This window comes from Barbus barbus (genome assembly GCF_936440315.1).
Source record: "Barbus barbus genome assembly, chromosome: 26".
Classification (NCBI taxonomy): Eukaryota; Metazoa; Chordata; class Actinopteri; order Cypriniformes; family Cyprinidae; genus Barbus; species Barbus barbus.
In genome coordinates this window covers 30,602,721-30,630,220 of record NC_136754.1, presented here as the reverse complement: position 1 = coordinate 30,630,220, position 27,500 = coordinate 30,602,721, and the positions used below count along the sequence as shown (strand labels likewise).

At 38.0% G+C, this 27,500-nt stretch overlaps 2 protein-coding genes across 3 annotated transcripts in view; both read right to left on the bottom strand.

Moving 5' to 3' along the window:
• adcy1b (adenylate cyclase 1b) overlaps window positions 1-1,001 on the bottom strand; it is a 44,620-nt gene extending 43,619 nt beyond the window's left edge. The window contains exon 1 of the mRNA XM_079379327.1: window positions 1-1,001. This exon is cut by the window's left edge and continues 19 nt beyond it. Coding sequence (XP_079235453.1) covers window positions 1-548 — 548 coding nt within the window. The 5' untranslated portion in view covers window positions 549-1,001.
• Window positions 1,002-9,990: 8,989 nt separating this feature from the next.
• Window positions 9,991-25,958, bottom strand: LOC306846181 (tripartite motif-containing protein 16-like). Of its 2 annotated transcripts, XM_079379334.1 has the most exons (7): window positions 25,288-25,958; window positions 17,683-17,778; window positions 17,369-17,602; window positions 15,540-15,699; window positions 15,349-15,396; window positions 13,285-13,658; window positions 9,991-13,238 (listed from the first exon to the last, which is right to left on the bottom strand). In XM_079379334.1, exons 1-7 carry the CDS (start codon window positions 25,864-25,866, stop codon window positions 13,179-13,181), a joined length of 1,551 nt encoding a protein of 516 aa, XP_079235460.1. In that variant the 5' UTR covers window positions 25,867-25,958; the 3' UTR covers window positions 9,991-13,178. The 2 variants fall into 2 exon arrangements, with proteins under 2 accessions (XP_079235460.1, XP_079235459.1); XM_079379333.1 differs by having other exon boundaries at window positions 10,008-13,658; window positions 25,288-25,936.
• Between the last annotated feature and the right edge of the window lie 1,542 nt (window positions 25,959-27,500).

Genomic DNA, 27,500 nt, shown 5'->3' with positions numbered 1-27,500 from the left:
GTCTTCGCTGTCACCGACGTCGCCGTGACGATGGCGTGCGCCAGGGACACCAGCACACCGAACAGCAGCGCGAGCAGCGTGCGCACCGGCAGCAGCGCGTACGCAACGAACGTCAGCAGCAGCAGCTGCCACACGCCGTGCTCCGGAGCCGCGGACGCGTGCGGGAACGGGCAGCACAGCAGCGAGAAGCTGAAGCAGAAGAGCAGGCTCAGGTGAGCGATCTGCTGCAGCTGGCTCGCCCGCAGGTACTTGACGTTGATGACGATGAAGAGGAAGACGAAGACGACGGAGTGCACCGGGTACGAGCCCTTGGCGACGGTGAAGCTTGAGCCGGACAGCAGCAGCTCCAGCAGGCTGAGGCTGGACGCCAGCAGCGCGAGCACCGTCAGCGCCGCCAGCGTGCGCGTCTGCTCCAGCTTCAAGCTGTAGCTGTGGAAGAGCGACTCGAGTTCCTTGCAGTCGAACTCGTCCTCGCAGGCGATGACCCCCGGCGGGCAGTGGCTCCTCCTGCGCCGCGTCTTGACTTTCTGGAACGGCGTTTCGTCCATGGCGGGAGGGCCATTCACGCGCTGGGCAGAGGCACAGAGGGTCGCCGGGGTCCGGAGGGCATGTCCGGCGGGAGAGGTGGAGCTCAGGAGACGGAAGAGACGCGCTGCACGAGCGACTGGCCTCCAGCTCGCGCGGCTCAGACTGGATCACGCCTGCGCGCTGCGCGCCGCGATAATTCTGCTGATCTCCGAGGAGCGAGCGTCTGACGCGCTGAGCTTCTGCAAAACTGACACGTGAAGAATGAAAATCACTGCATACCATTCAGAAACGAAATACATTAGGATATGTTTGCACTAGGGATCATTCAGAATTTATGACGTACATGATTTCAGTTGCATCGTCTCCATCCTTGACCCAATGACAATAAATCAAGATTTAAGATTTGTATTATTACATGTAAAGTGTAAGCAAAACAAAGTGTTAACAAAAATGAATCAATAAATGTAACCCTGGAGCACAAAACCAGTCATAAGGGTCATTTTTGTGAAACTGAGATTTTACATCATCATCAGCTGAATAAGCCATCTTTCCATTGATGTATGGTTTGTTATGATAGGACAATATTTGTCTGAGATACAACTATTAGAAAATCTGGAATCTGAGGGAGCAAAAAAATCTAAATATTGAGAAAATCTCCTTTAAAGTTGTTCAAATGAAGTTCTTAGCAATGCATATTACTAATCAAAAATTACGTTTTGATATATTTACGGTAGGAAATTGACTAAATATCTTCATGGAACATGATCTTAATATCCTAATGATTTTTGTCATAAAAGAGAAATGTATAATTTTGATCCATACAGTGTATTGTTGGCTATTGCTACAAATATACCTGTGTTACTCATGACTGCTTTTGTGCTCCAGGGACACAGATGTGAAAATAAATCAATAATTTAGTATCACAGTATGTGTCATGTAATTCACCATGACTTCAGATCAGATAAATGGTAATTTTATTATTTATAATATAGCATCTATATCTGCACAGGTTAAGGTGGTGTTTGTTACAGTGTAATTACACAAATGATCCTGAGCAGTTCTGATGAACTACACGTGTGATTAACAGACTTTAGGGTTAGTTTAGGATTAGTTGCTTGTGGTTATGCATCATTTATTGTCATTAAAGTTCATGTAACGTGTAACTATAGCTTTAAAATAAAGTATTACCTGTTATATATTTCTCAACATGTAATAATCTGTTTTGTTATTAATCCATGATGAAACTACACCTGTTAAACGTTTGCACTGATAGTGCATTAAGACTCTTTTGCACGTGTTGGAATAATAGTGCAGTCATGTGAGAATCACACAAGATGAAGCTCTGCAGCAGCAACAGTACTTTAAGGACAGTGAGTTCATGAACACAGAAACGAAATGTCAGGTTTGTGCTGAAATCTACACTAATTGTCTACAAACCCAGTGTTCAAGCAGAAGCTTTCAGCAGGTATTTCTGCACTGATGATCCGGAGGAGTCATTGCTCACTCATGAAGCTCAATCGCTGATATGATATTGATGATATTGATATGTGTTCAGGTGTATGAACACACTGTTTCTGTGTCTGTCTGCGATTGTTACCTGTTCTTACACCTGCCTCATCTCCCCTGAAAAATCAGATCAACAGGTTCAAGTGATGCACTTAAGAGATGCTCTAAATAGAGCTGTCAGTGCAGCGGTGTGAAACACGTGACATGAACGCAGACGAGTCTGTTTTATTCCCTCTGTTGCATATGAATGGTTTCTGTTGCTAAACAGAGGCTGCAGAATGATCTGTGCAATATAAACCGGAAGTGTTTTTAATTTGTTTGTTTTTGCTTTTTTGCCCCTTCAAGTACATTATACTGTATGTGTATATACTGTATGTGTGTATACTGTATGTGTGTATACTGTATGTGTGTATACTGTATGTGTGTATATACTGTATGTGTGTATACTGTATGTGTATATACTGTATGTGTGTATACTGTATGTGTATATACTGTATGTGTGTGTATACTGTATGTGTGTGTATACTGTATGTGTATATACTGTATGTGTGTATACTGTATGTGTGTATACTGTATGTGTGTATATACTGTATGTGTGTATACTGTATGTGTGTATACTGTATGTGTGTATACTGTATGTGTGTATACTGTATGTGTGTATATACTGTATGTGTGTATACTGTATGTGTATATACTGTATGTGTGTATACTGTATGTGTATATACTGTATGTGTGTGTATACTGTATGTGTGTATACTGTATGTGTATATACTGTATGTGTGTATACTGTATGTGTATATAGTGCATGTGTATATACTGTATGTGTGTATACTGTATGTGTATATACTGTATGTGTGTATACTGTATGTGTGTATACTGTATGTGTGTATACTGTATGTATACTGTATGTGTGTATACTGTATGTGTGTATACTGTATGTGTGTATACTGTATGTGTGTATACTGTATGTGTGTGTATACTGTATGTGTGTATACTGTATGTGTATATACTGTATGTGTGTATGTGTATACTGTATGTGTGTATACTGTATGTATACTGTATGTGTGTATACTGTATGTGTGTATACTGTATGTGTATATACTGTATGTGTGTATACTGTATGTGTGTATACTGTATGTGTGTATACTGTATGTGTGTGTATACTGTATGTGTATATACTGTATGTGTGTATACTGTATGTGTGTATACTGTATGTGTGTATACTGTATGTGTGTATATACTGTATGTGTGTATACTGTATGTGTATATACTGTATGTGTGTATACTGTATGTGTGTGTATACTGTATGTGTATATAGTGTATGTGTATATACTGTATGTGTGTATACTGTATGTGTATATAGTGTATGTGTATATACTGTATGTGTGTATACTGTATATGTATACAGTGCATGTGTATATACTGTATGTGTGTATACTGTATGTGTATATACTGTATGTGTGTATACTGTATGTGTGTATACTGTATGTGTGTATACTGTATGTGTATATACTGTATGTGTGTATACTGTATGTGTGTATACTGTATGTGTATATACTGTATGTGTGTATACTGTATGTGTGTATACTGTATGTGTGTATACTGTATGTATACTGTATGTGTGTATACTATATGTGTGTATACTGTATGTGTATATAGTGTATGTGTATATTGTGTATGTGTGTATACTGTATGTGTATATAGTGCATGTGTGTATACTGTATGTGTATATAGTGCATGTGTATATACTGTATGTGTGTATACTGTATGTGTATATAGTGCATGTGTATATACTGTATGTGTGCATACTGTATGTGTATATACTGTATGTGTGTATACTGTATGTGTATATACTGTATGTGTGTATACTGTATGTGTGTGTATACTGTATGTGTGTATACTGTATGTGTGTATACTGTATGTGTGTGTATACTGTATGTGTGTATACTGTATGTGTATATACTGTATGTGTGTATACTGTATGTGTGTATACTGTATGTGTGTATACTGTGTGTATACTATATGTGTGTATACTGTATGTGTATATAGTGTATGTGTATATTGTGTATGTGTGTATACTGTATGTGTATATAGTGCATGTGTATATGTATGTGTATATAGTGCATGTGTATATACTGTATGTGTGTGTATACTGAATGTTTATATACTGTATGTGTATATACTGTATGTGTGTATACTGTATGTGTGTGTATACTGTATGTGTGTATACTGTATGTGTATACTGTATGTGTGTATACTGTATGTGTGTATACTGTATGTGTATATAGTGTATGTGTATATTGTGTATGTGTGTATACTGTATGTGTATATAGTGTATGTGTGTATACTGTATGTGTGTATACTGTATGTGTATATACTGTATGTGTATATAGTGCATGTGTATATACTGTATGTGTGTATACTGTATGTGTGTGTACTGTATGTGTATATACTGTATGTGTATATAGTGCATGTGTATACTGTATGTGTATATAGTGCATGTGTATACACTGTATGTGTATATAGTGCATGTGTATATACTGTATGTGTATATACTGTATGTGTGTGTACTGTATGTGTATATACTGTATGTGTGTATACTGTATGTGTGTATACTGTATGTGTATATAGTGCATGTGTATACTGTATGTGTATATAGTGCATGTGTATATACTGTATGTGTGTGTACTGTATGTGTATATACTGTATGTGTGTATACTGTATGTGTATATAGTGCATGTGTATACTGTATGTGTATATAGTGCATGTGTATATACTGTATGTGTATATAGTGCATGTGTATATACTGTATGTGTATATACTGTATGTGTGTGTACTGTATGTGTATATACTGTATGTGTGTATACTGTATGTGTGTATACTGTATGTGTGTATACTGTGTGTATACTATATGTGTGTATACTGTATGTGTATATAGTGTATGTGTATATTGTGTATGTGTGTATACTGTATGTGTATATAGTGCATGTGTATATGTATGTGTATATAGTGCATGTGTATATACTGTATGTGTGTGTATACTGAATGTTTATATACTGTATGTGTATATACTGTATGTGTGTATACTGTATGTGTGTATACTGTATGTGTGTATATACTGTATGTGTGTATACTGTATGTGTATACTGTATGTGTGTATACTGTATGTGTGTATACTGTATGTGTATATAGTGTATGTGTATATTGTGTATGTGTGTATACTGTATGTGTATATAGTGTATGTGTGTATACTGTATGTGTGTATACTGTATGTGTATATACTGTATGTGTATATAGTGCATGTGTATATACTGTATGTGTGTATACTGTATGTGTGTGTACTGTATGTGTATATACTGTATGTGTATATAGTGCATGTGTATACTGTATGTGTATATAGTGCATGTGTATATACTGTATGTGTATATAGTGCATGTGTATATACTGTATGTGTATATACTGTATGTGTGTGTACTGTATGTGTATATACTGTATGTGTGTATACTGTATGTGTGTATACTGTATGTGTATATAGTGCATGTGTATACTGTATGTGTATATAGTGCATGTGTATATACTGTATGTGTGTGTACTGTATGTGTATATACTGTATGTGTATATACTGTATGTGTGTATACTGTATGTGTATATAGTGCATGTGTATACTGTATGTGTATATAGTGCATGTGTATATACTGTATGTGTATATAGTGCATGTGTATATACTGTATGTGTATATACTGTATGTGTGTGTACTGTATGTGTGTAGAGTACAGTACAATACAGCAAACAATGGGGGTAAAATCCTCTCGCATGCCTGAAGTCCTTGTGTCATTGTTCACTAACAAGATAGTCAAAATGCTTATTGATGTTGTCAGTATAACACTGCTCTCTGTTAGTATTACCTGATGTAAACTATGGCATCAGTTTGGATGACAGTTACTGGACTGAAATCCAGAATCTGCACTTCTTATGTATGCCATAGATCCATTTCAAAAGTATAAATGTACACGTTACTGTATGTGGGATATTGATTGAAAAAGACTGGATAGGATTCACAGTTACACTTTTACTAGTGGTCTGACCAAAAAAAAAAAAAAAAAACACATTACAATGTCATTGTGAGACAAGAAAAAGAAATATGTGCACAAAGGCAAACATAAAAATGAGAAAGTCCACTGTCAGAATTTGTAACTCTTGTGTTGTTCTCTGTCTTTATATGTTTTCCAACTGAAGGATGATGAGATGCACCTATTTCAGAGAACTGGTTTGTCATTGGTTGATCTATATTCTCTTCATTAGTGAAAGTCAAGATTCACTTGAACAATTCATACCAAATTGATTAAAATGAACTTTTTATGATGTGCACAAGTGACTAGATGATGATGTGGAGGTTGAACAAGTAGTTTAGAGAAGTTCATTTCTGATCTGAGAAATGCACCAAAGCCTCTGAGAAACACTGTAAGCTGACTTTAGCCCTTCATTCATCGAAGGTTCTGATTGGTGTGTGATACATTTTGACTCCTTCCTCTTGAGTAATTGTGTGCTAATTGAGCTCAAACTGTGCAGACTTGAGTGAATAATATTGAATGCTAGTGCTGTCTAAATGAGCAGATGGTGTAAGCACTGAGAGATGAAGGATTTGTGTGTAGAGTTTTGCAGTAACAGCTCACCAAATCTGACTCAAAGCAGGGGAATAGTGTTTATAGTTTAGAGAAATGGGTGTGCTTTTTCAAAAATGGCGTAATGGTTTTGAACTTTTAGTTCATAAGCCTGGTTATAGTGTTTTATCAATCAAGAAACACTGTACTTACCCTGTGTTCTCTGTGTATATAAGCCCCTGTGTTTCAGTCATGTTCAGAGAGTCATTGTTTGCTGTTCTTGGGGATTTTTGTCTGTTTCTCAGCCTGAACTATCTGTGATTAGACCTCTTATTAAGATGTGTGCACAATTATTTTCTTGCTCTCTGCCTCATTGAAACATTTTGTTTAAATGTATATATAATTTTTATTCATTTTAATTTCAGTTTTAGTTATTTTAGTTAAACTAAATAAAAATGAGAAATGTTGCGTTGGTAACTACCTGAAATAAAATGTTTTTAAACATTTTATTTTATTTCAGTTAACATTTGTTTCATTTCAAGTATTTTTTATTAAGTATTTATTGATGGATGGTTACTGATGCTTTATTGGTAAACATAGGGCTATATATTTTCATGGAACAAAATATATTTTTATTAAATTTGGTATTTGTTTTATTAAGCTAGTATGTTATACCACTTTATAGCATCTGTTATTAATTATGTAATTAATTGGAGATATTTTAAATGTAAAACATAAAATCACAAGACATATATAGAAGGTATTCTTGAAATAAAAACTTCTTGATATAAACAAGGTCCAATAAATGAGAAAAATCTTTGAACAAACACACAAAGCAGAGGCTAAGCATGGGAAATCTGAAGAGCTGAAATGCTATCATGAGAATCTGATCCTCGTGTGCTGTGCTGGTGCTCTTGAGTTCACATGAGTTCATGTGGATGTGTTTCTGCTGCTTTATTTGACAGTAATGTTTGCTATCCGCTGCAAACACTGACACACTGAAGAGCTTAAACAGGATAAAAATAGCCTGAGCTTTACTCTAAATCATTTGTGCTGTTTCCTCTGAACAGCTGAAGATTAGTGATTCCCTCGAGAGCTTCAGCACAAACACAAACACACGACTGACCGACCGAACGCCACAAACCACAGCAGTCCTGATGGACGGGTCAGTGTTCACATACGACACATGTGTAACTGCTGATGCCGCTCAGATTTTACTCATCCCAAACCCTGTGCTTTGTTTTTCTGTGGAGTAAAATGATCAGATCTGAGGAATCTTCACGGCTCTTTTCATGCAGTGAGAGTTCAGTGACTGCTGGCCTCCAGAAAGGACAGAAACACAGAGATCATGAGAGAATCAAGGCATTATTCCATGTGATATGTGTACTTATATTTCAAGTCTTCTGAATGTGTGAGGATGGACCTGAAATGCAGAACTTACTTCAAAATACTTTTTTTATCCTGTTATTTTGGAACCCAACAGTCAAGTCAAGTCAGTCAAGTCACCTTTATTTATATAGCGCTTTTAACAATGTAAATTGTGTCAAAGCAACTGCACAATATCAAAATCAAAATCCTCTGGCCAACAAACCAGCAGTTCAATTTAACTGCAGCAGAGTCGAATTGTAAGGTCTCAACTAGTTCCAGTGGTCAACAGATATTTTCACTACATTGTAAAAAATAAATTCACAAAAACAATTCAAAATCCAACTTCATGCGTTCAGATGATAGTTATCTTAACTATTGTCTTAATATTTTTTCCAAAGTAACACTACTTTGTTTTGTCAGATTGAATTAGTTTGTTCACTAAATGCAAAATGTCTCATTCAGCCAATAAATTCAGCTGATTTTCATTTAGAAACACAATAAAGTAATGTATTGTTTTTATAGCTGAACATTTAGTCTTATAATATGTTGTGATATATAAGTGAACTAGCTGTTGGTAAAGCAACAATCGTCCTACAAAACAAAGAAATCCAGTATATAGTTTTAAATGGTTGAACGGTAACACTTTAGAATCCTGATCCTTTGTTAATGAATAACTACAGGAACAAGTCACTAATGCACTCTTAGCATTGTAGTAACTACTATTACCTAACAAGAAACTCTGATTATTGATTTAGTAAGTAATAGCGCTCAGTTGAAACTGGTAGTTGTTACAGATCGCAGCACTCTGGTCTCGTTCATTCGAAGTGGACTCCCTATGCTATCACAGCAACTTATCTGTTACTTACCTCCATCGTGTCCTTACCTCCTATGTCCTCTCCAGCGTCTGATCTCCAGTGTTCCCAAGTCTGTTTCCTGCAGCGATGCCGTGTCTGAAGCCATTGAATCAGCCTGTGTGAGGTGTGTGCTCCAACCATTGATCCACAAGTTCCTGTTATAAGGCAAAGACATTTCATTACTTACTCATCGCTCATTCAACCTGTCAATTAAAGCTCTTACTTACCTTCTCCCATCTGCTTTACTCAGCTGTTCAATAAAAACACCTGTTGTTGAATTTATCCTCTGTGTGAGTCTGTATCCGTAATAGTAGTTCACTATTAGCTAATCAATAACTACTGTTTTTTATATATATTCTGGAGACCTACTAAGAACTACTGTATACAGCTTCATAATTAATTTGAATTATGCATAAAGTATAATTAATTCTAAAATGAAGATCACAGTAAGCCACTAGTAATGATTTAAGTGTTACCAAATCTAGCTAAATTAATTATGTATTATTCATATTAATTATGAACCTTTATACAGTAGTTTTTAGTAGTTCTTAGGGAGGTATGAAAAAATAATAGTTACTGATTTGCTAATAGTGAACTAGCACATTCAACTAAGCACTATTACTTACTAATTCATTAATCAGAGTTTCTTGTTAGGTAATAGTAGTTACTACAATGCTAAGAGTGCATTAGTGACTTGTTCCTGTAGTTATTCATTAACAAAGGATCAGGATTCTAAAGTGTTACCGGTTGAACAAACTGTAGGCCATACGACACACAAACCTCAAGAACAGTGCCTATCAACACATGTGGTAAATGATTAGCTTTTTTACATCACAACACATTAGCAAGGTTTCTCTCGTTCTCTAGTAAAAAATACTCTTAGCAAGCTGAAATAGTTTGAAGTCAAAAGCCTGAAGTAAAGAGTGAGTGATGAGATAAACATCTTTATGAATACAGATCTAGAGTCACACATCTGTAACTTAAACTGCAAGAATAGATTCAAGTGTGCCATACATCCTCATTAATGAGTGCTTATTAATCAATCAGCTGCTCAGAAGAGCCTGAGCATCACTTTATGATCACACAGACACACACTAAAAACCATCTGAAGAATGAGATCCTACCTGCATTATGACGCAAGATTTTATTTCCATCAAGTATTTATTGCTTTTTGTACACTGTACCCATATAGAGTTTTTGTCTCAAGGTCTGCATATAAAGTCACACCAGAGGAGTTCAGCTGGGATCAGGACTTGGCTTTCTGCAGACCAGTCCAGTTCTTCCACACTGACTCAATCAATCATGTCTTTCTGAACCGTGTCTTATACACAGAGACACTGTCATGTTAGAATAGAAAAGGGTTCTGTCCAAACTCTTGCTATAAAATTAGAAGCACACATTTGACCATATGCATGATTACTTCCTGGTTGTAGATAAGCCAGCCTAGTCATTTCCGGTCAACTGTACTGTGCCGAAAGGAGAGTGTCCTTTGCTTGGTTTCTCTACAAAATCCATTCACAATTTGGAGAAAAGTTTTATTTGTCTAAGAGGACCAAATGTCCACGTATACTGTTTCAGGGGTGATTTACGCGAGTGAATCCGTTAAATCATGCGGAGAGTCTATGACTGACAGTGGCAGCGGAATGAATCATCTGAGGAGCAGGTGTCAAAATAGAGCTGTGCATTAAGTGATTCAGACTAAATTCAGACTAACTAAACTACAGCAGCAAGTCTGTGTTGGATAAAACTTAAGCGATGTAGTTATTAAATTAAATCTAAACATTTCAAAATACTGAATGCATTACCAACTTATTTATTTTGTATTTAGGTATTTAAATAATTCAGCATTATAGGCTGTTGTCTGGCCTTATTTATTTATTTATTTAAATCACAAGTGTGACTTCCTGCACTTGCTATACTTTATACTTAAGTGCGATAAAGTACTAAATTTTGCTCTGCTGTCATCTCCTGGTTATTATAGTAATTTCATTTTCTTAAAAGTCTTCATTTTTCGCTGAGACATGTTTTTGGCACATTTCTTCACGTCGTTTTATGAATGAAAAGTGAACCTTTAATAATGTGAATTCTACTGCACAGAGTTGAGAAGTAATAAAGACTTTAAAATTGTATAAGATTTTAAAAGATGTGTTCATGGCTCTGAAGGTAAGATATTGATTATCGAGAATACCATTACAATGTCCTTTAAGAGATTAGCAGAACAGCCTAAACAGTTAAGATCGTGTTTATTTGTCAGTATTAAAAGTGTCTGGGTACTCCTGGGCTTACAAGACTCATATAAAATGATATGTTCTTTAATAACATGAAACTGTATGTTAATGCAGCTGTCATTATTTAGGGTGTTATTATTATGATTATTATTATTATTCTCAGATTCTGATAATAATGAGGCAGGAGAGGTTTCTATGAGTCTCTACATATAGCACATGTAAAATGAGCTTCACCGGAAGATTATGAGCTGGTTTATCTTTATCTGGAAGTTGTAAAAAGCGCTCCGTGCATATAATCAATTCCCTCGAATATCATTACAGTGGTATGCGAAAGTTTATTGAGTAAGATATTTTCCATAAAAGATGTTTACATATAGTCCACAAGACAAAAAAATAGCTGAAATTATTAAAATAACCACATTCAAAAGTTTGGGAACCCTTGGTTCTTAATACTGTGTGTGGCCCTGCAGAATCTTCAGTTTTCCAGCATCTATTAAGAACCAAGGGTTCCCAAACTTTTGAATGTGGTTATTTTAATAATTTCAGCTATTTTTTTGTCTTGTGGACTATATGTAAACATCTTTTATGGAAAATATCTTACTCAGGACTGTACTAAATAAAAAATAACATGCATTTTGTATGATCTCTCTTATCTTGGTAAAATTATCCACATTTTCACAGATTCTGCAAGGGGTTCCCAAACTTTCGATCCCCACTGTATATGCTTCAACATTAAGATTTGTACACGCATGGAAAACCTGTTCATTAGAAGGCAGTGTCCCAATACTTTTCACAATATAGTATATTTGAGAATCAGAATATCAGATGTTTCATAATATAATGAGCACCTTTGTGGATATTTATAATAAAATAAAAAAGCATAAAAATGAAATAACAGCAATACATCTGTCATACAGTGCTATAGAGTGGGGAACTCTGACGTCACTCTGTAGGCGGATCGGCTGTTCGCATGAAACTGGTCCCTCGACAAAAACCCAATAGGATTTTCCCATAGGCTTTTGGATAATCGCAAAAAATAAGCTCTGTGTTCAATCATTGTTCATGAAACTTACACGTTTTGACCATCGAGATAATCTTTACAAAGTAATACAAATTTTATGAATTTTGAAGCCTAAATACAAGCGCCAGAACTAAAAAGCTAACATTAGGCTATAAACGAACTGCGGTCGCTCTCCTTCAGCGTCACCACCACCATGTTTCCGACCACTTTTAAACTTATTTTTAGAAACATTTTACATGATAATTATTTACTCTGGATAAATTTTAATCCAAAAGAGCACAAGACTGTAAAAGCGGGTTAGAATGAGTTCCTGTTCGGCGTGATGACGTTGAATGTCTCCAACAGCGCCTGTAGTCCCATTTAGCAACTTGTTAGCAACCGTCTTTTTAAAGAAGCGTAACAGCTTTAAAAAATCACGAGTGGGGTGTAACTGGTGTGTTTTATGTTGTAGAATAAAACGTGAAAGTATCTTGAGCCTGTGTAAACCATGGACCTTATTTAAGGGATTTAACCAGAATCCCATTAAAAAAACCCTTTGACTCTGGGATGATGGAACCGGAAGTGCTAAAATGCTAACTCGCTTCCGGGCTTTCGCCTACAAAGTGACATCATAGTTCCACCACTCTATTGTGGCTGAGGTGTGTCACGTGACAAGCATGACGCGCCGCCATGGAAACAATAATGTTGATACATTCTAAAATAAAGGTGGCCTAAAAAAGTCACGCTCAGCTACAATATCTTACTATAAACTCACATGTGAAAGAGTTAAAGCTTTCTGGTCTCAACAAACTTTTTTATCTAGTTCTGATTCATGTTATTTCACTGACAGAAGTTCAGCTGCAGTATTAATGTCATGAAGATAAAAGAAGAGACTCAGTAATAACACTGTTACTGGTTTATCCTGCAGCTCAAAGCATTATGGGTAGAATCTCTCATCAGTCTATTCTGATTCATCAACACAGTTTCACTGATGATCCAACATTAAAAACCCAAGACAACCCAATCCCAAACCCAAACCCAAACCCAGGATAGAGGGTCTGAGTGAATGTGGTCTGGACTGTGTGGATGAGGCTCATTGTGTCAGAGACGCTGTAGAAGGACAGAGTTCCTGCTCTGTGATCCACAAACACTCCTATTCTATAGACATCATCATCATCATCATCATCATCATCAAACACTCCTATTCTACTGCTGACGGGCTTCACAGAGAGATCAGTCTCTATGTTATTGTGTCTGAATGAGTATTTGGAGGAAGAGCAGATCAAACTCCAGGACTGATCATTAGATCCAAACATACACTCATCACCCAGTCCCTTCCTGCTGATGCTCTTATATGACACTGATATAAACACATTATATCCACTCCACTCCAGCTCCCAGTAACAGCGTCCACACACACTCTCTCTACACAACACCTGCTCATACACATCAAATCTGTCTGGATGATCAGGATACGATTGATCTGTGCCAGTGTTAGTAATCACTCTGTTTCTCTCAGACAGACGGAGGAGTTTAAATGCTGTGTTCAGATCCAGAGTGAGCTGCTGGGAATCTGATGGAGATAAAACACATCAGAATCAGGAATTATGAATCTGTTTGATCTCTTCATGTAGCTGAACTCTTCATGTTCAGTATATCATCAGTAGGGTTGTCGCGATTCATCGATTTTAGTGACTAGTCGATTTTTTAAAATCTTCGACTTCTTTTTGCTCGCGTCGACTAACCGGACGAGAATCCATAAAACACATTATTAGACTATTTTCCAAGGCTGCATGATATATTAAACCCATTTAAAAATCATAATTAAGCATAATTGTGAATTCACAAACACTATGTTTTAATTAAATAATTATACGCGATGCAGTTCACACAGTATAAGCTCTTTAATTATTTCCATGCGCGTGACACAGGAGCTCCACAGAAACTTATCATGTACATGTGTGGAGCGTCTCAAACTCATCTCTGCGTGCTGTTGTGAGTTTGTGTTTATTATATCATTCATCTGGGAACGCAACGTGTGCCATTTCATCAGATTTATGAGGTAAATCATTTATAAATCTACACAAACAGGACAATACATCGAGATTTCAAACTAAAAGCTCAAACCCTCACTCTGAGTTACACGGTTTGATCTCAGTATATTCATGTAATTACAGCAGCTGTTTCCAGAAGAAATGGACAAATATTAAAGATTAAGTGTACTTTTGAATTAAATGGTGCTGGTCAATATTAAACAGTAATGAGTAATAATAATCATCAGGCCTCTGGCGGCCCTGCAGGTCTTTGTTGTAACGCATAATCTACATTAACTCTATTGTTTATAATACATTATGTATTTTAACAGTGTTGTTCAATAAAACCATATGATTTCTTGCTTTTGATACTTTATTTGAACTAATTATTATTGCATCATTGCTATTATAAATGTACTTTAAGTCATTTTAAAAGCTTGTTCACTTAAATCCATTTTTATTACCACAAAAAAATATTATAATTATAGGGCCCTATGAAATCCGTTTTATTTCCAAATTCAGTTTTTTAAATTTTATTAATCAAAAAGCCTGTCTAATTGAGTTTTACAGTTGTATCTGTACCGAATTCTGTTTTCCATTATCTTCTGGATTCCATTTTAATTGTTCCATTAAATTTTAATAATAAAAAGCATCTCCAGTTAATTGATTTAATATTTTAAAAAAGTATTTTTTCAGAAATACTGCACATTTACATTTTTTCACCTAAATAAATAATAATAATAATATAAAATAAATAATATTTCTTGCAAATAGTCCTTTAAAGAGTGTTGTTTGATGATGTTATTATTATTAGACTAGAACAGGTGGATATGTTGTCATCTCACACTATAAAACTGAACTGATTTCAGTGATGTGGACTGAGATGGACACTCTATGCTGCACTTCACTTTTGCTTTAAAAAAGGATTTCATAGAAATTTGGATTTCATTGGGTTTAATAAAATATTTTTAGTAAAAAAAAGTAAAATTGTTGATTTTTTGCGGGAAATTGTTTAGATTAATCGATTAATCTAAAAATGAGTCGATAGATTAATCGGAATAAAAATAGTCGTTAGTGGCAGCCGTAATCATCAGTGTCTCAGTACAGATGAGCAGATATCCTGTGCTAATCATCATTTACATCATCAATTATAAAACTCTTCTGTCTCCTTCTACAGAAGAACATGAACACACTCAGAGAGTTTTTCTGCTTGTTTTCTTACTGACTTACATTGTAGGAAGTGGTTCCTGCTCCTGGGAACAATGTTGGTGAATGTGACTGTGGAAATCAACAGACATGAACAGTGTGATTCTCATGATCCTGCATCCATTCCTAACACATTTCTAATATGATGTTCTCCATGATATGAGATGATGATGATGGACTGGTTTCTGAGAGCAGATGAATCTGCAGGACTTTACCTCTGTCTGAGATCTTCTTGAGCTCCTCTTTGCAGAAATCCTCCAGTTTGTCTCTCAGCTGATGAACAGATTCTCTCAGATCATCAAAAGAGACGAGAGAACTGAAGAGATCATCATTTACGTCTGTAGATTCAGGAGGAGCTGAGAGAGACTGGAAACTCTACAGAAAACACAAATCACAACTCATCAGCTCCACACTTCACCCAATAACCTGCTCCAACATCAGATTTGACTGATCTTTAGTAACTCAATCCAGCACTTTCACAGCATCAGCTTCATTCTTCTCATATTCATTACATCACATTAGAGCTACAGATTCCAGTATTTGCTGCTTACACTATATGTGAACTTTCTAGGAAACAGTTTGGATGATAAAACATCTGCTAAGAACATAAATGTCCATCTAACAGCTCAAGCTCATCAATGGAGTCTGATTGTAGAGTTGAGTAGATTTGCTCAGGAAAAGCAGCTCAAAGGCTATGATTGGATTGATCATTATTTATTACTTTACAGCAAATAGAAACACTGAAACCTCACAAGGACCCTTAAGACACACTCAGGTTTACTTCGGTTACGATACACTGAAGCACTGCTCAGTCACCAGGATTTCACAGTTCTGCAAACACAGAATTTAATGCAAAATCAAGCAAACATTATTTCCAGCAGCTTGTATTTTTCTGACACGAGACCCATTTGAGCGATGGACAGGATAATAATATTTAATATTTCCAAGTAATTTCTCCCAATCATTTATTCACAAGCTACATGTCTATTGTCTTTTCAGTCAAAGAGACGTGGCTGCTCAAGCGGTCAAACATCCTGTTTATATTTAATGAATGTTTCTAGACAACCGCTTTAATGAAGACTATTATTAAACTACTATATGGAATACTGAATATGAATATAAATGTATTGGGGCAAATATTTCACCAGTAGCCTAGATTAGATTTAAATAAGTACATTATTTTACAGGATATGCACTTTTTACATATTTCCAGTGAATGCTGTTACTAATAATACAATTGGTAAATAGTAAAAACATGAAATAATGTGACTGATGAATTATGAGTATTTCTATGCTGGTGCACCCACTGATAGAAACACAGTTCCTGTAATTCTGCACAAAAGTATTTACAGGCTTACTGTCACTGACACTAATTACATAAATACATCATGATTATTGCTGGGTTTTCACTGCAAAGGAACACAAATGCTGCAAATATTATCACAAGTTTTGAGAATAGCAAATTCAGTCATTTTAGGTCACAAAAATCAGAAATAAATCCCTGAAGTCCTGATGAGACAGACTGCTAATATACAGCCTCACTTCATCTGATCCAATCGTGATGAACGTTACTCAGAACTGGTTCTATAGAGTTCAATGACTTCACCATGACGTAATAAATCAGAAAGAAAAATGAGGTAAAAAGCTGAAATGTTGGGGAAGTTTTGAACTGTTGGTGGCGCTACTGGTGTTTGACAGATAAACATGTCTTCCAGAAAAAAAGCTGCTTTGCACCTTGCACTTTTTCGCACTACACAGTTTATATAATACAATTTTTTGCTAGACTTTTTTGAATTCAGCGTGTGGTTAGCAACTTAAAAAAAAAAAAAAAGAAAAGAAAAAAAACCTTTGGAAGAAAGAGCTCAGAAATGTGTTTTCTAAGAGATTTCCGGAGCTGAAAGCCATTTGAGAAGAAGATGATGAGCTGAGAGCCTGACTGATGATTATATAATAAGACTCTCATGAAATGTTTCTCTGTGAGTCTGGTGTCACAGCAGGATCTGCCCAAGTCCACTATGATGCTGTTCTTCTAGATCTGTGTTACCTGCAGGAACTGGATGTGATCCTGTGTGTGTGAAAGCTGCTCCAGCTCAGCGTCTCTCCTCCTCAGATCATTGATCTCCTGCTCCAGTCGCTCCAGTCGTCCTTCAGCTCCACTCACTGCTTGCTTTTCCTGATCTCTGATCAGCCGTATCAGCTCAGAGCGGCTTCTCTCAATGGAGCGGATGAGCTCAGTAAAGATCCTCTCACTGTCCTCCACTGCTGTCTGTGCAGAGCGCTGTTAGGACACACAGTGATTCAGGCTTCAGTGAGTCTGAACTGAGACGGAGACAAACTTCTCTTCTTCTCCAGACTCACCTTATGAGACTCCACAGCCTCTCTCAGCTGCTGGAGATCTTTCTCTCTCTGCTGGATTCTCTGCTGGAGCATCTTCTGCGTCTCCTTCAGCTGCTTCTGCAGGACAAACACATGATGGTGAATCTCACAGAAAACCACTGACACTAAATCATCATGTGAACAGATGAATCCAGGAATCCAGATGAATTTATCTGAAATGATAAAACTGTGGTATCTTTATTGTAATACTTTAGGTTAGGTGCAGTTCAGAAAGTGTCCACAAGAAGGGATTATGTTATTATAGATAGCTTGTTTAAAAATAATCAGATAGGAGATTAAAAAAGTCTCATTATGTATGGATGCCTCTTTATGATAATTTAGCACAACACCACAAAAACCATGTCTGCAGGTTCAAACTCCAGAAGTGATGATTAGTGATCACTGTACATGAATTAACATGAAGCTTCAATCTAGAAGCGTAAGTATTATAAAAGTGAATCTGACACAGATGTAGAGCTTCACGCTGACAGTGTTTCTATGTTCTGTGTAATTAATGCAGCTCTACACAGAAAACAAACAGAGTATTGAATCAGCACAGAAGAAAGAAAAATCTCTTTAACATATTTCTCCTAGACAGAAATGAGGTTACTTTAAGATCGAATGGAGACTACTCCTTTTTAAACATGTCTCCTGAGACAAAAATAACACAAGGGTCTCCGTAAAGTTTTAGAAGAGATCTCATCATCATCACACACTGTGCTCGGATTGTTTCCTTAACTAGAAACGCCTTACTTAACAAAAATATATGTGAATATACTGCAAAATATAATCTGATATAATTTCCATATTGCACATTCCAATATGAGAAACTAATGCTTATACTTTTCAATAAACAGCAGTATATGCATTGATAATGAATGGCTATATATTGACGCATAAAAAAATAATATTGAAATGAAGACAAATATAAATCTAATATTCATAATGTTTGATCCTTTATTGAGTATTGCACATACATGCTCCCATATAAACGTGATGTATGTTCATATACACACATTCACAAAATGAGTTACAGCCAATTTCTAGAAAAATTTCTAGATGAAAATGAAAATAAAATTAAGTTTAATTTAATGTGTTGTTGCTGAACATTATAAGTGTTTAATGCTGTATTATTTTGAAATGTGAAAAGGTTTCTGGTATGTGTGAGTTTGTAAGCGTTGTGCTGAAGAGGAGAGCCTGTGGTCAGGATGAGGATTGGACAAACACCATGAACATTATATATTACTTTAAAAGTAATGGCTGTGTACTTTTCTGCACAGTGACAGTCTGTTCACTAAGTGCTTTAGTATGAGCAGATGTGTTTATGCTATTGTAAACTAGTAATATTTTAAAAATATGAAACACATATTGTGAATGATTGTTAAACATTATAAATATATATGTCCATGTGTGTATATATTAATCCAATATATTTATACACATGCAATACCATCTATCGTATCACATGTACATCTATACATTATAAAGTGTATCTCACAGACCTTCTCCTGGACTGTTCCCAGCTGATGGAATGACCTGTCCATCTCAATTCCAGCAGCTTTATTCAACTCTTTAGCCATTTTAAAGACATGTTTTTCGTCAGCACCTGACCAATCAATATTAGCACTTACCCATGCTATTCTATTATATTCATTGTTTCTAATTTATTTAATAAAACACTCTTTGTACTGTTCTAGACTAACTGAGATTGTCACAGCACTTGTATGCATCATTAAAATTAGTCATTTTTAAAACGACTCCCAAGCTGTTTCATATTGACGTCAAACATTAGCACATCACCATAACATTTGGGGCAGGGGCACAACAATACAATTCTTAGGACATTCATTTGGCCCGCAGCGGTCCTGCTCAGGAGACAAGTTTGAGAAGCAGAAGACTCAAGCAAAAGTCTTAAATTAACCTCATATCTGTCTCTGAGAAATATTTGAGATTTTGTCTTCCCTCTGGTTAGCTTCAATGCCATTTATCCACATCATTTGAAATGAAATGACACTAAAATTAGATATATATGAGAATCACAACTAAGTTTCCTGAGCTTAGGAAGAGCAACCACTGAGCAATACGTTTTTTCTCTGGGAGTACAGTGAGTAATAATGTGATCATCATGAAATCTAATTTACATAAGGACAAGCATCACAGTTACACTGAAAAATGTTGATTAATTAATTTACACAGAACAACAGCCAAAGTGAAGTTATAAATGACTGAAATGATTTGGAATCAGATTTACTGAACAAAACGTCTCGGTACATATTTAACCCTCATTCCCTGAAGGAGGGAACGGAGACTTTACGTCGACACTGACATTAGGGGTCTCACTTGGGAGCCCCAATCACCTCTGAGCATTACAAGAAAAGGCCAATGACAGTTGGCGAGTGGAATTTGCATGCCAAGCCACTCCCTGTACATGCGTCCACTCATTCAGATTTATGCTGAGGAGCGGAGAAGCATCCCGGCTTTCAGCACAGTTCAAGGTTGTGGCATGAGGGACGTAACATGTCCGTTTCCTCCTTCAGGGTACGAGGTTACATACGTAACCAAGATGTTCCCTTTCAGTCAGTCACATTTGACAATACTTCGACACCGACGTTAGGGGAGCACAGCACTTTTCTGTGCTTAGAAGAGACAATCTCTCTGCTGAATGCACAGTGGTTTCACAGCTGACAAAACTCCTACAGACAATTCTTCTTTTTTGTAGAGTCTTCTTCTTCCTATAGTAGAGAGAAGCCCTCATGAAGCAAAAGCTATATATAATAAAAGCTTAATATATAATAATATAATATATATACCAAGATGGTGGCGCGGCGGCTGCTCCGGGTCCCAAAGACGGTGCTTTTATGTCTTTTAATGTTTAAAATTTTATGTCTTTTAATCTTGCTCAAGTAAACAATTATTCAGTATAGAAATCACAATAAATATTGTAAAATAACCTAAATATACAGGTCCTTCTCAAAAAATTAGCATATTGTGATAAAGTTCATTATTTTCTGTAATGTACTGATAAACATTAGACTTTCATATATTTTAGATTCATTACAACACAACTGAAGTAGTTCAAGCCTTTTATTGTTTTAATATTGATGATTTTGGCATACAGCTCATGAAAACCCCAAATTCCTATCTCAAAAAATTAGCATATCATGAAAAGGTTCTCTAAACGAGCTATTAACCTAATCATCTGAATCAACTAATTAACTCTAAACACCTGCAAAAGATTCCTGAGGCTTTTAAAAACTCCCAGCCTGGTTCATTACTCAAAACCGCAATCATGGGTAAGACTGCCGACCTGACTGCTGTCCAGAAGGCCATCATTGACACCCTCAAGCAAGAGGGTAAGACACAGAAAGACATTTCTGAACGAATAGGCTGTTCCCAGAGTGCTGTATCAAGGCACCTCAGTGGGAAGTCTGTGGGAAGGAAAAAGTGTGGCAGAAAACGCAGCACAACGAGAAGAGGTGACCGGACCCTGAGGAAGATTGTGGAGAAGGACCGATTCCAGACCTTGGGGGACCTGCGGAAGCAGTGGACTGAGTCTGGAGTAGAAACATCCAGAGCCACCGTGTACAGGCGTGTGCAGGAAATGGGCTACAGGTGCCGCATTCCCCAGGTCAAGCCACTTTTGAACCAGAAACAGCGGCAGAAGCGCCTGACCTGGGCTACAGAAAAGCAGCACTGGACTGTTGCTCAGTGGTCCAAAGTACTTTTTTCGGATGAAAGCAAATTTTGCATGTCATTCGGAAATCAAGGTGCCAGAGTCTGGAGGAAGACTGGGGAGAGGGAAATGCCAAAATGCCTGAAGTCCAGTGTCAAGTACCCACAGTCAGTGATGCTGGTGTTGGTCCACTGTGTTTTATCAAGGGCAGGGTCAATGCAGCTAGCTATCAGGAGATTTTGGAGCACTTCATGCTTCCATCTGCTGAAAAGCTTTATGGAGATGAAGATTTCATTTTTCAGCACGACCTGGCACCTGCTCACAGTGCCAAAACCACTGGTAAATGGTTTACTGACCATGGTATTACTGTGCTCAATTGGCCTGCCAGCTCTCCTGACCTGAACCCCATAGAGAATCTGTGGGATATTGTGAAGAGAAAGTTGAGAGACGCAAGACCCAACACTCTGGATGAGCTTAAGGCCGCTATCGAAGCATCCTGGGCCTCCATAACACCTCAGCAGTGCCACAGGCTGATTGCCTCCATGCCACGCCGCATTGAAGCAGTCATTTCTGCAAAAGGATTCCCGACCAAGTATTGAGTGCATAACTGAACATAATTATTTGAAGGTTGACTTTTTTTTTGTATTAAAAACACTTTTCTTTTATTGGTCGGATGAAATATGCTAATTTTTTGAGATAGGAATTTTGGGTTTTCATGAGCTGTATGCCAAAATCATCAATATTAAAACAATAAAAGGCTTGAACTACTTCAGTTGTGTTGCAATGAATCTAAAATATATGAAAGTCTAATGTTTATCAGTACATTACAGAAAATAATGAACTTTATCACAATATGCTAATTTTTTGAGAAGGACCTGTAAAGTTATACAAATTAAACGAATGAAAAATTATACTATGATAAGCAAGTGTCTAAGTACACAAGCGCCATCTAGTGGAAACAAATAAACTCAGAAAGCTTTGTGTTAGCAAATACAGTATTATCAAAACACTGTTCATCGCTGGTGGAGTTTATGTTTGTGAAGTGTCGACCGTTCTATCCGCCACGGGAGTTCACGGCGATTGTTTACATCCCCCCGTGTGCAAATGCTAAGGACGCGCTTCGTGAACTGTACAGCGTCATCAGCCAACAACAAACAAATAACCCCGACGGCTTTTCATAAATCATAGCCGGTGACTCACTGTTATGCTAATCCCAGCATACAGACCACTTCTGAAACTTGCCAAACCGGTTCAAAAACCCATCACAATTTGGCCAAATGATGCTACCTCAACACTGCAGGACTGCTTCCAGGACACAGACTGGAACATGTTTAAAGAGGCAGCCACGTACAACAACCACACAGACCTGCATGAGTACACTGAAACTGTGACTGCTTACATCAAAAAGTGCACTGATGATGTGACAGTCACCAAGACCATCACCACACGCAAGCCCGGATTAACCATACGGGCAACTGGGCAATTGCCCAGGGGCCCACGACATCTAAAGGGCCCAGGACAGCAAGGGCACGAGCAAAATACTGTATCTGTAATCTCCCGCTTTATATTTAACAAACTGTCCACCCGGGCTTTTGTGCTGTACAGAGATATGCTGCCCTGCCTATGACTTTGAACTTGAGTTGTGAGCGGTTGAGAGTCAGTCTCATGCGGACTGACCAATGAAGAGAGGGCCTCAAGTGAAAGACCCTCTCCTCATTGGTCAGTCCGCATGAGGTGGGTCAAAGGTTACGCCGAGCGCGTTACGTGACGTCAGGCGTTGCTACAACAGAAAAAAAAAAATCAGACACAATGGAGAAGCTAAGTGGGAGCGCGAAGCGAAAATTAAAAAAGGAAAAGGACATCAGAAACGCTGAAAATTTAAAGTATATACCTAAAATAGGTAATTTCTTCACTCCTGTTAATGTTGCCGACAGTTCTGTTAAGTCAGCTTCCATCAACGACGAGGATAACTCGGCTAGCCAGGACTTTTCTACACCGCCTGCGTCAGTCCGTGTCGGCCACAACACCTCGAGCACTACCACACTGAGCACAGGTGCCCCACAAGGCTGTGTGCTCAGCCTGCTGCTCTTCACACTGCTGACCCACGACTGCACTGCCAAGTTCAGCTCCAACCACATCATCAAGTTTGCTGATGACACAACAGTGGTAGGTCTCATCAGCGACAATGATGAAACGCAATACAGAGAGGAAGTGGCACAGCTGGCTGAATGGTGTGGCACTAACAATCTGTCCCTCAATGTGGAGAAGACAAAGGAGATTGTGATGGACTTCAGAAAAACTCCGTTGACCACCCCCCACTGACCATCGACAGCTCGACTGTGGAGAGAGTCAGCAGCACTAAATTCCTGGAGGTGCACATCACAGAGGATCTCACCTGGACCACCAACACCATGTCACTCTCCAAAAAGGCACAACAGCGCCTACACTTTCTCCGCCGGCTGAAAAGAGCAAGTCTCCCTCCACCCATCCTCACCACATTCTACAGAGGCACCATTGAGAGTGTGCTGACCAGCTGCATCACTGTCTGGTACGGGAACTGCAGTGCTGCTGACCGCAAGACCCTCCAGCGGACAGTGAACACAGCTGCAAAGATCATCGGTGCCCCTCTCCCCTCCATCCTGGACATTTTCCTTACACGATGCTCCAGCAAAACCAACAGCATCGTGAAGGACTCCACCCATTCCTCCCACAGTCTCTTCCAGCTCCTACCATCAGGAAGACGGTACCGGAGCATCAGAGCCCGCTCCACCAGACTGCTCAACAGCTTTTTCCCCCAGGCTGCGAGAGCCCTGAACTCAAACCACCCCGCCCCCCTCTGAAACCCCATGCAAACCCCTACCTCCTGAAACATGGACCACCCCCCACCTCAAACACCCCCAACCTTACCACACCAAAGAAAAAAACTGCATGAAATTTTTTTTGTGTGCAATTTGAAGTGTGCTACACACAGGTGAGTGGGCCTGTACAAACCACCTGTAGTAACACACTCTCCTCTATGTGCACTAGACACTTACACACACTGCTGCGTGTACACAATCCCACAAAAGACTCAGCAATATATGTGTTTACATGCTCATGCACTACAAATCATCCTGCACTGTTCCCCAACCAGCCGCTTGACTCAAAATATTTCTCTTTGCACATGTACAGTATTTGCGAAGCATTCGTATAGTTTATATTTTTCATCTCTTATTTTTTTGTTTGTATAGGGTAAAAAATTATATATAGTATACTTCTAGTTAAATCTGTCAGTAGGTTAGTTGTGTATAGGTTTATAGTGTTTTTTACTTCATTGTTGTATGTCTGTATTTATGTAGCACCGTGGTCCTGCGAGGCACAACATTTCGTTCCACTGTATGTCCCCACATGTAACAGAATGACAATAAAGCTCAACTTGCCTTGACTTGACTTAATGAGTGAATGCATGCCGGCATCTTATATACCCGTATGTACGGGGAGTGGCTTGGCATGCAAATTCCACTCGCCAATTTTCATTGGCCTTTTTCTTGTAATGCTCAGAGGTGATTGGCGCTACTAAGTGAGACCCCTAACATCAGTGTGGACGTAATGTTGAACGTGACTTACTGAAAGGGAGAGTCGTCTGTCACTGACTGCAGTTAACTTGTACTTTGACTGATAGAATTATATATTTTGTCAAAGAACAGGTGATTATTTCACTCCATTATTTTGTTTGTTAATCAATGTTTATTTTATGAAAGATTGTGTTGTTAAAGGTTTACAGTGTATTTCCAGCAGTGAATCTCTTCCTGCAGCTGCTGTTCATTTCTGCTGTCGTGTTCAGTGTGAATGCTGTAAGCTGTTAATATGGTGCTGATATAAACACATATGAAACGAGTGTCAGCAATATTTCATCAGAGTCTAGTGTTAAATACCTGTTTCTCTGTCCTCTGTGCTGCAGCTGATACAGTGTCGTGGTTTTTATGTTCATCCATCGTACACAGCACACATATACATTTCTGATCAGTGCGACAGAAAACCTCAAGGAGCTTCTCATGTTTCTGGCAGATCATCTCCTGCAGTCGTCCAGTGGCTTCAGTCAGATTGTGTCTCTTTCCTTTAAAGAAACTCTCATGTTGTTGGAGGTGATTCTGACAGTAAGAGTTCAGACACACCAGACAGGACTTGACGGCTTTGTATTTTCTTCCAGTACAGACGTCACACTGAACATCTCCAGCTCCAGCAGGAACCACACTTTGAAGATTAGTCTTCTTCAGTTTCTCCACCATTTCAGCCAAGATGGTGTTTGTACCTAAAATGGGTCTTGGACTGAAGGTCTGTCTGCACTGAGGGCAGCTGTAGACTCTCTTCTCATCCTCCTCATTCCAGCAGTCTGTAATACAGCTCTTACAGTAACTGTGTCCACACTGCATGGTCACTGGATCCTTCAGGAGATCCAGACACACTGAACACAAGAACTCATTCTGAGCAACTAAAATTCTGGCTTCTGCCATTTTACTGCACAAATACAGAGACACAAACACACAACAGCTCAACCACACTTCAGTTTCTCTTTCCCTGAAGTCATGTGATTCCTGTTTCCTGGTTCTGTGTTTGAGTGACGTGTGCAAAACAGGTTTGTCTGTGAGTCTGTAAAACAGGTTCCTCATTCCTGCTGAGTGTAGTTTCGACACACCTGAATGTTATTAAAGTAAACACATAGACCTTTAGTTGATTTAGGTGTGTTTAATTAGATTTCAAACTTAACTCTTAATTTAGTCTCACACAAACACTCAAAGAACACAAGTTACAGAGAAGCAGGACAACAGACTTAAAAACTGCACAATAATTACTACATTTGTACTGCAGGATTGAAAACGGTGTCCAGATTTACCCTGAAAACAACCCAGCGCAGACGGGCCTCTGAGACTTTGCTCACTGGCAAACCATTGGCCCTTTAGCACGGGCCCTTCACGGGCAGCCCTCACTTACTGCAGAAAGTGCATCCTGTTTGCTTTAAATACTTTACAGAAGTGCAACGTTTCCTTGTTATTCTGAGTCTTTATAGATTCGAAAGATGTATTAGGCTACTTTTACTTTTTAAGAGCAAGTGAGCGCACCGGCGCCTGTCCTGCAGCGAGCGCGCTATTCAGCTTCCACTCTCCACACAAACACTTCAATAGTGCACATTTCTCTAGGTTAACATCATATTGAGTGGCCATATAAAGTTGCTACTACATACATCTTTCAGATGAAAAGCCATATTTGAGGTCGATGAATGATAGGTGAGCGTTTGGATGTCCTGCCTGAGTACTGTATTACCACATAGACCAGCCGTTAACAATCATACAAAGACAGGGCAACTAGAATTGAGTTCAGAATTTAAATATACAGTTTATAGTTTATTTATGAAAGGTATATTTGTGTATAAAGTTGGGTATAATTTCTATTCCCGGTCCCGACCACTCCTGCTGACATTTTTTCCTGTCCTGTCCCAATCACATGATTCGTAGTGATTTTGTTTCCCATCTTGCGAGATTCCCGAAAAAATGTCAGCCTCTAGTGAGCATATCTGTAATGTATTAGGTCCTAGGCCATTGAGTGACTTATAAATGAGTAAAAGTACTTTAAAGTCAATCCTAAATGTAACTGGAAGCCAGTGTAAGGACCTGAGGACTGGTGTGATATGCTCAGATGTTCTGGTTCTAGTCAGAATCCTGGCAGCAGTGTTCTGGATGAGCTGCAGTTGTCTAATGGTCTTCTTGGGAAGGCCGGTGAGGAGACCATTACAGTAATCCACCCTGCTGGTGATAAAGGCATGAACAAGTTTCTCCAAGTCTTGACTGGAAACAAAACATCTAATTCTTGCAATGTTTTTGAGATGATAGTATGCTGATTTAGTTACTGCTTTGACATGACTACTGAAACTAAGGTCTGTCTCCAGAATCACCCCAAGATTTCTGACTTGATTTGTAGTTGTTTGACCCCTAGAGTCAAGGTATGCATTCACAAACAAAACAAAAATAGAGAACCACTTGCTGCTCTTAATTAAGTAACTAATTGCTTTACTAGGTATTTGTGTATATTTATTGAAGAAGTGGTACGTGATCTTGCTAAGCAATTTGACAACATTGTAGAAAATAGTTTT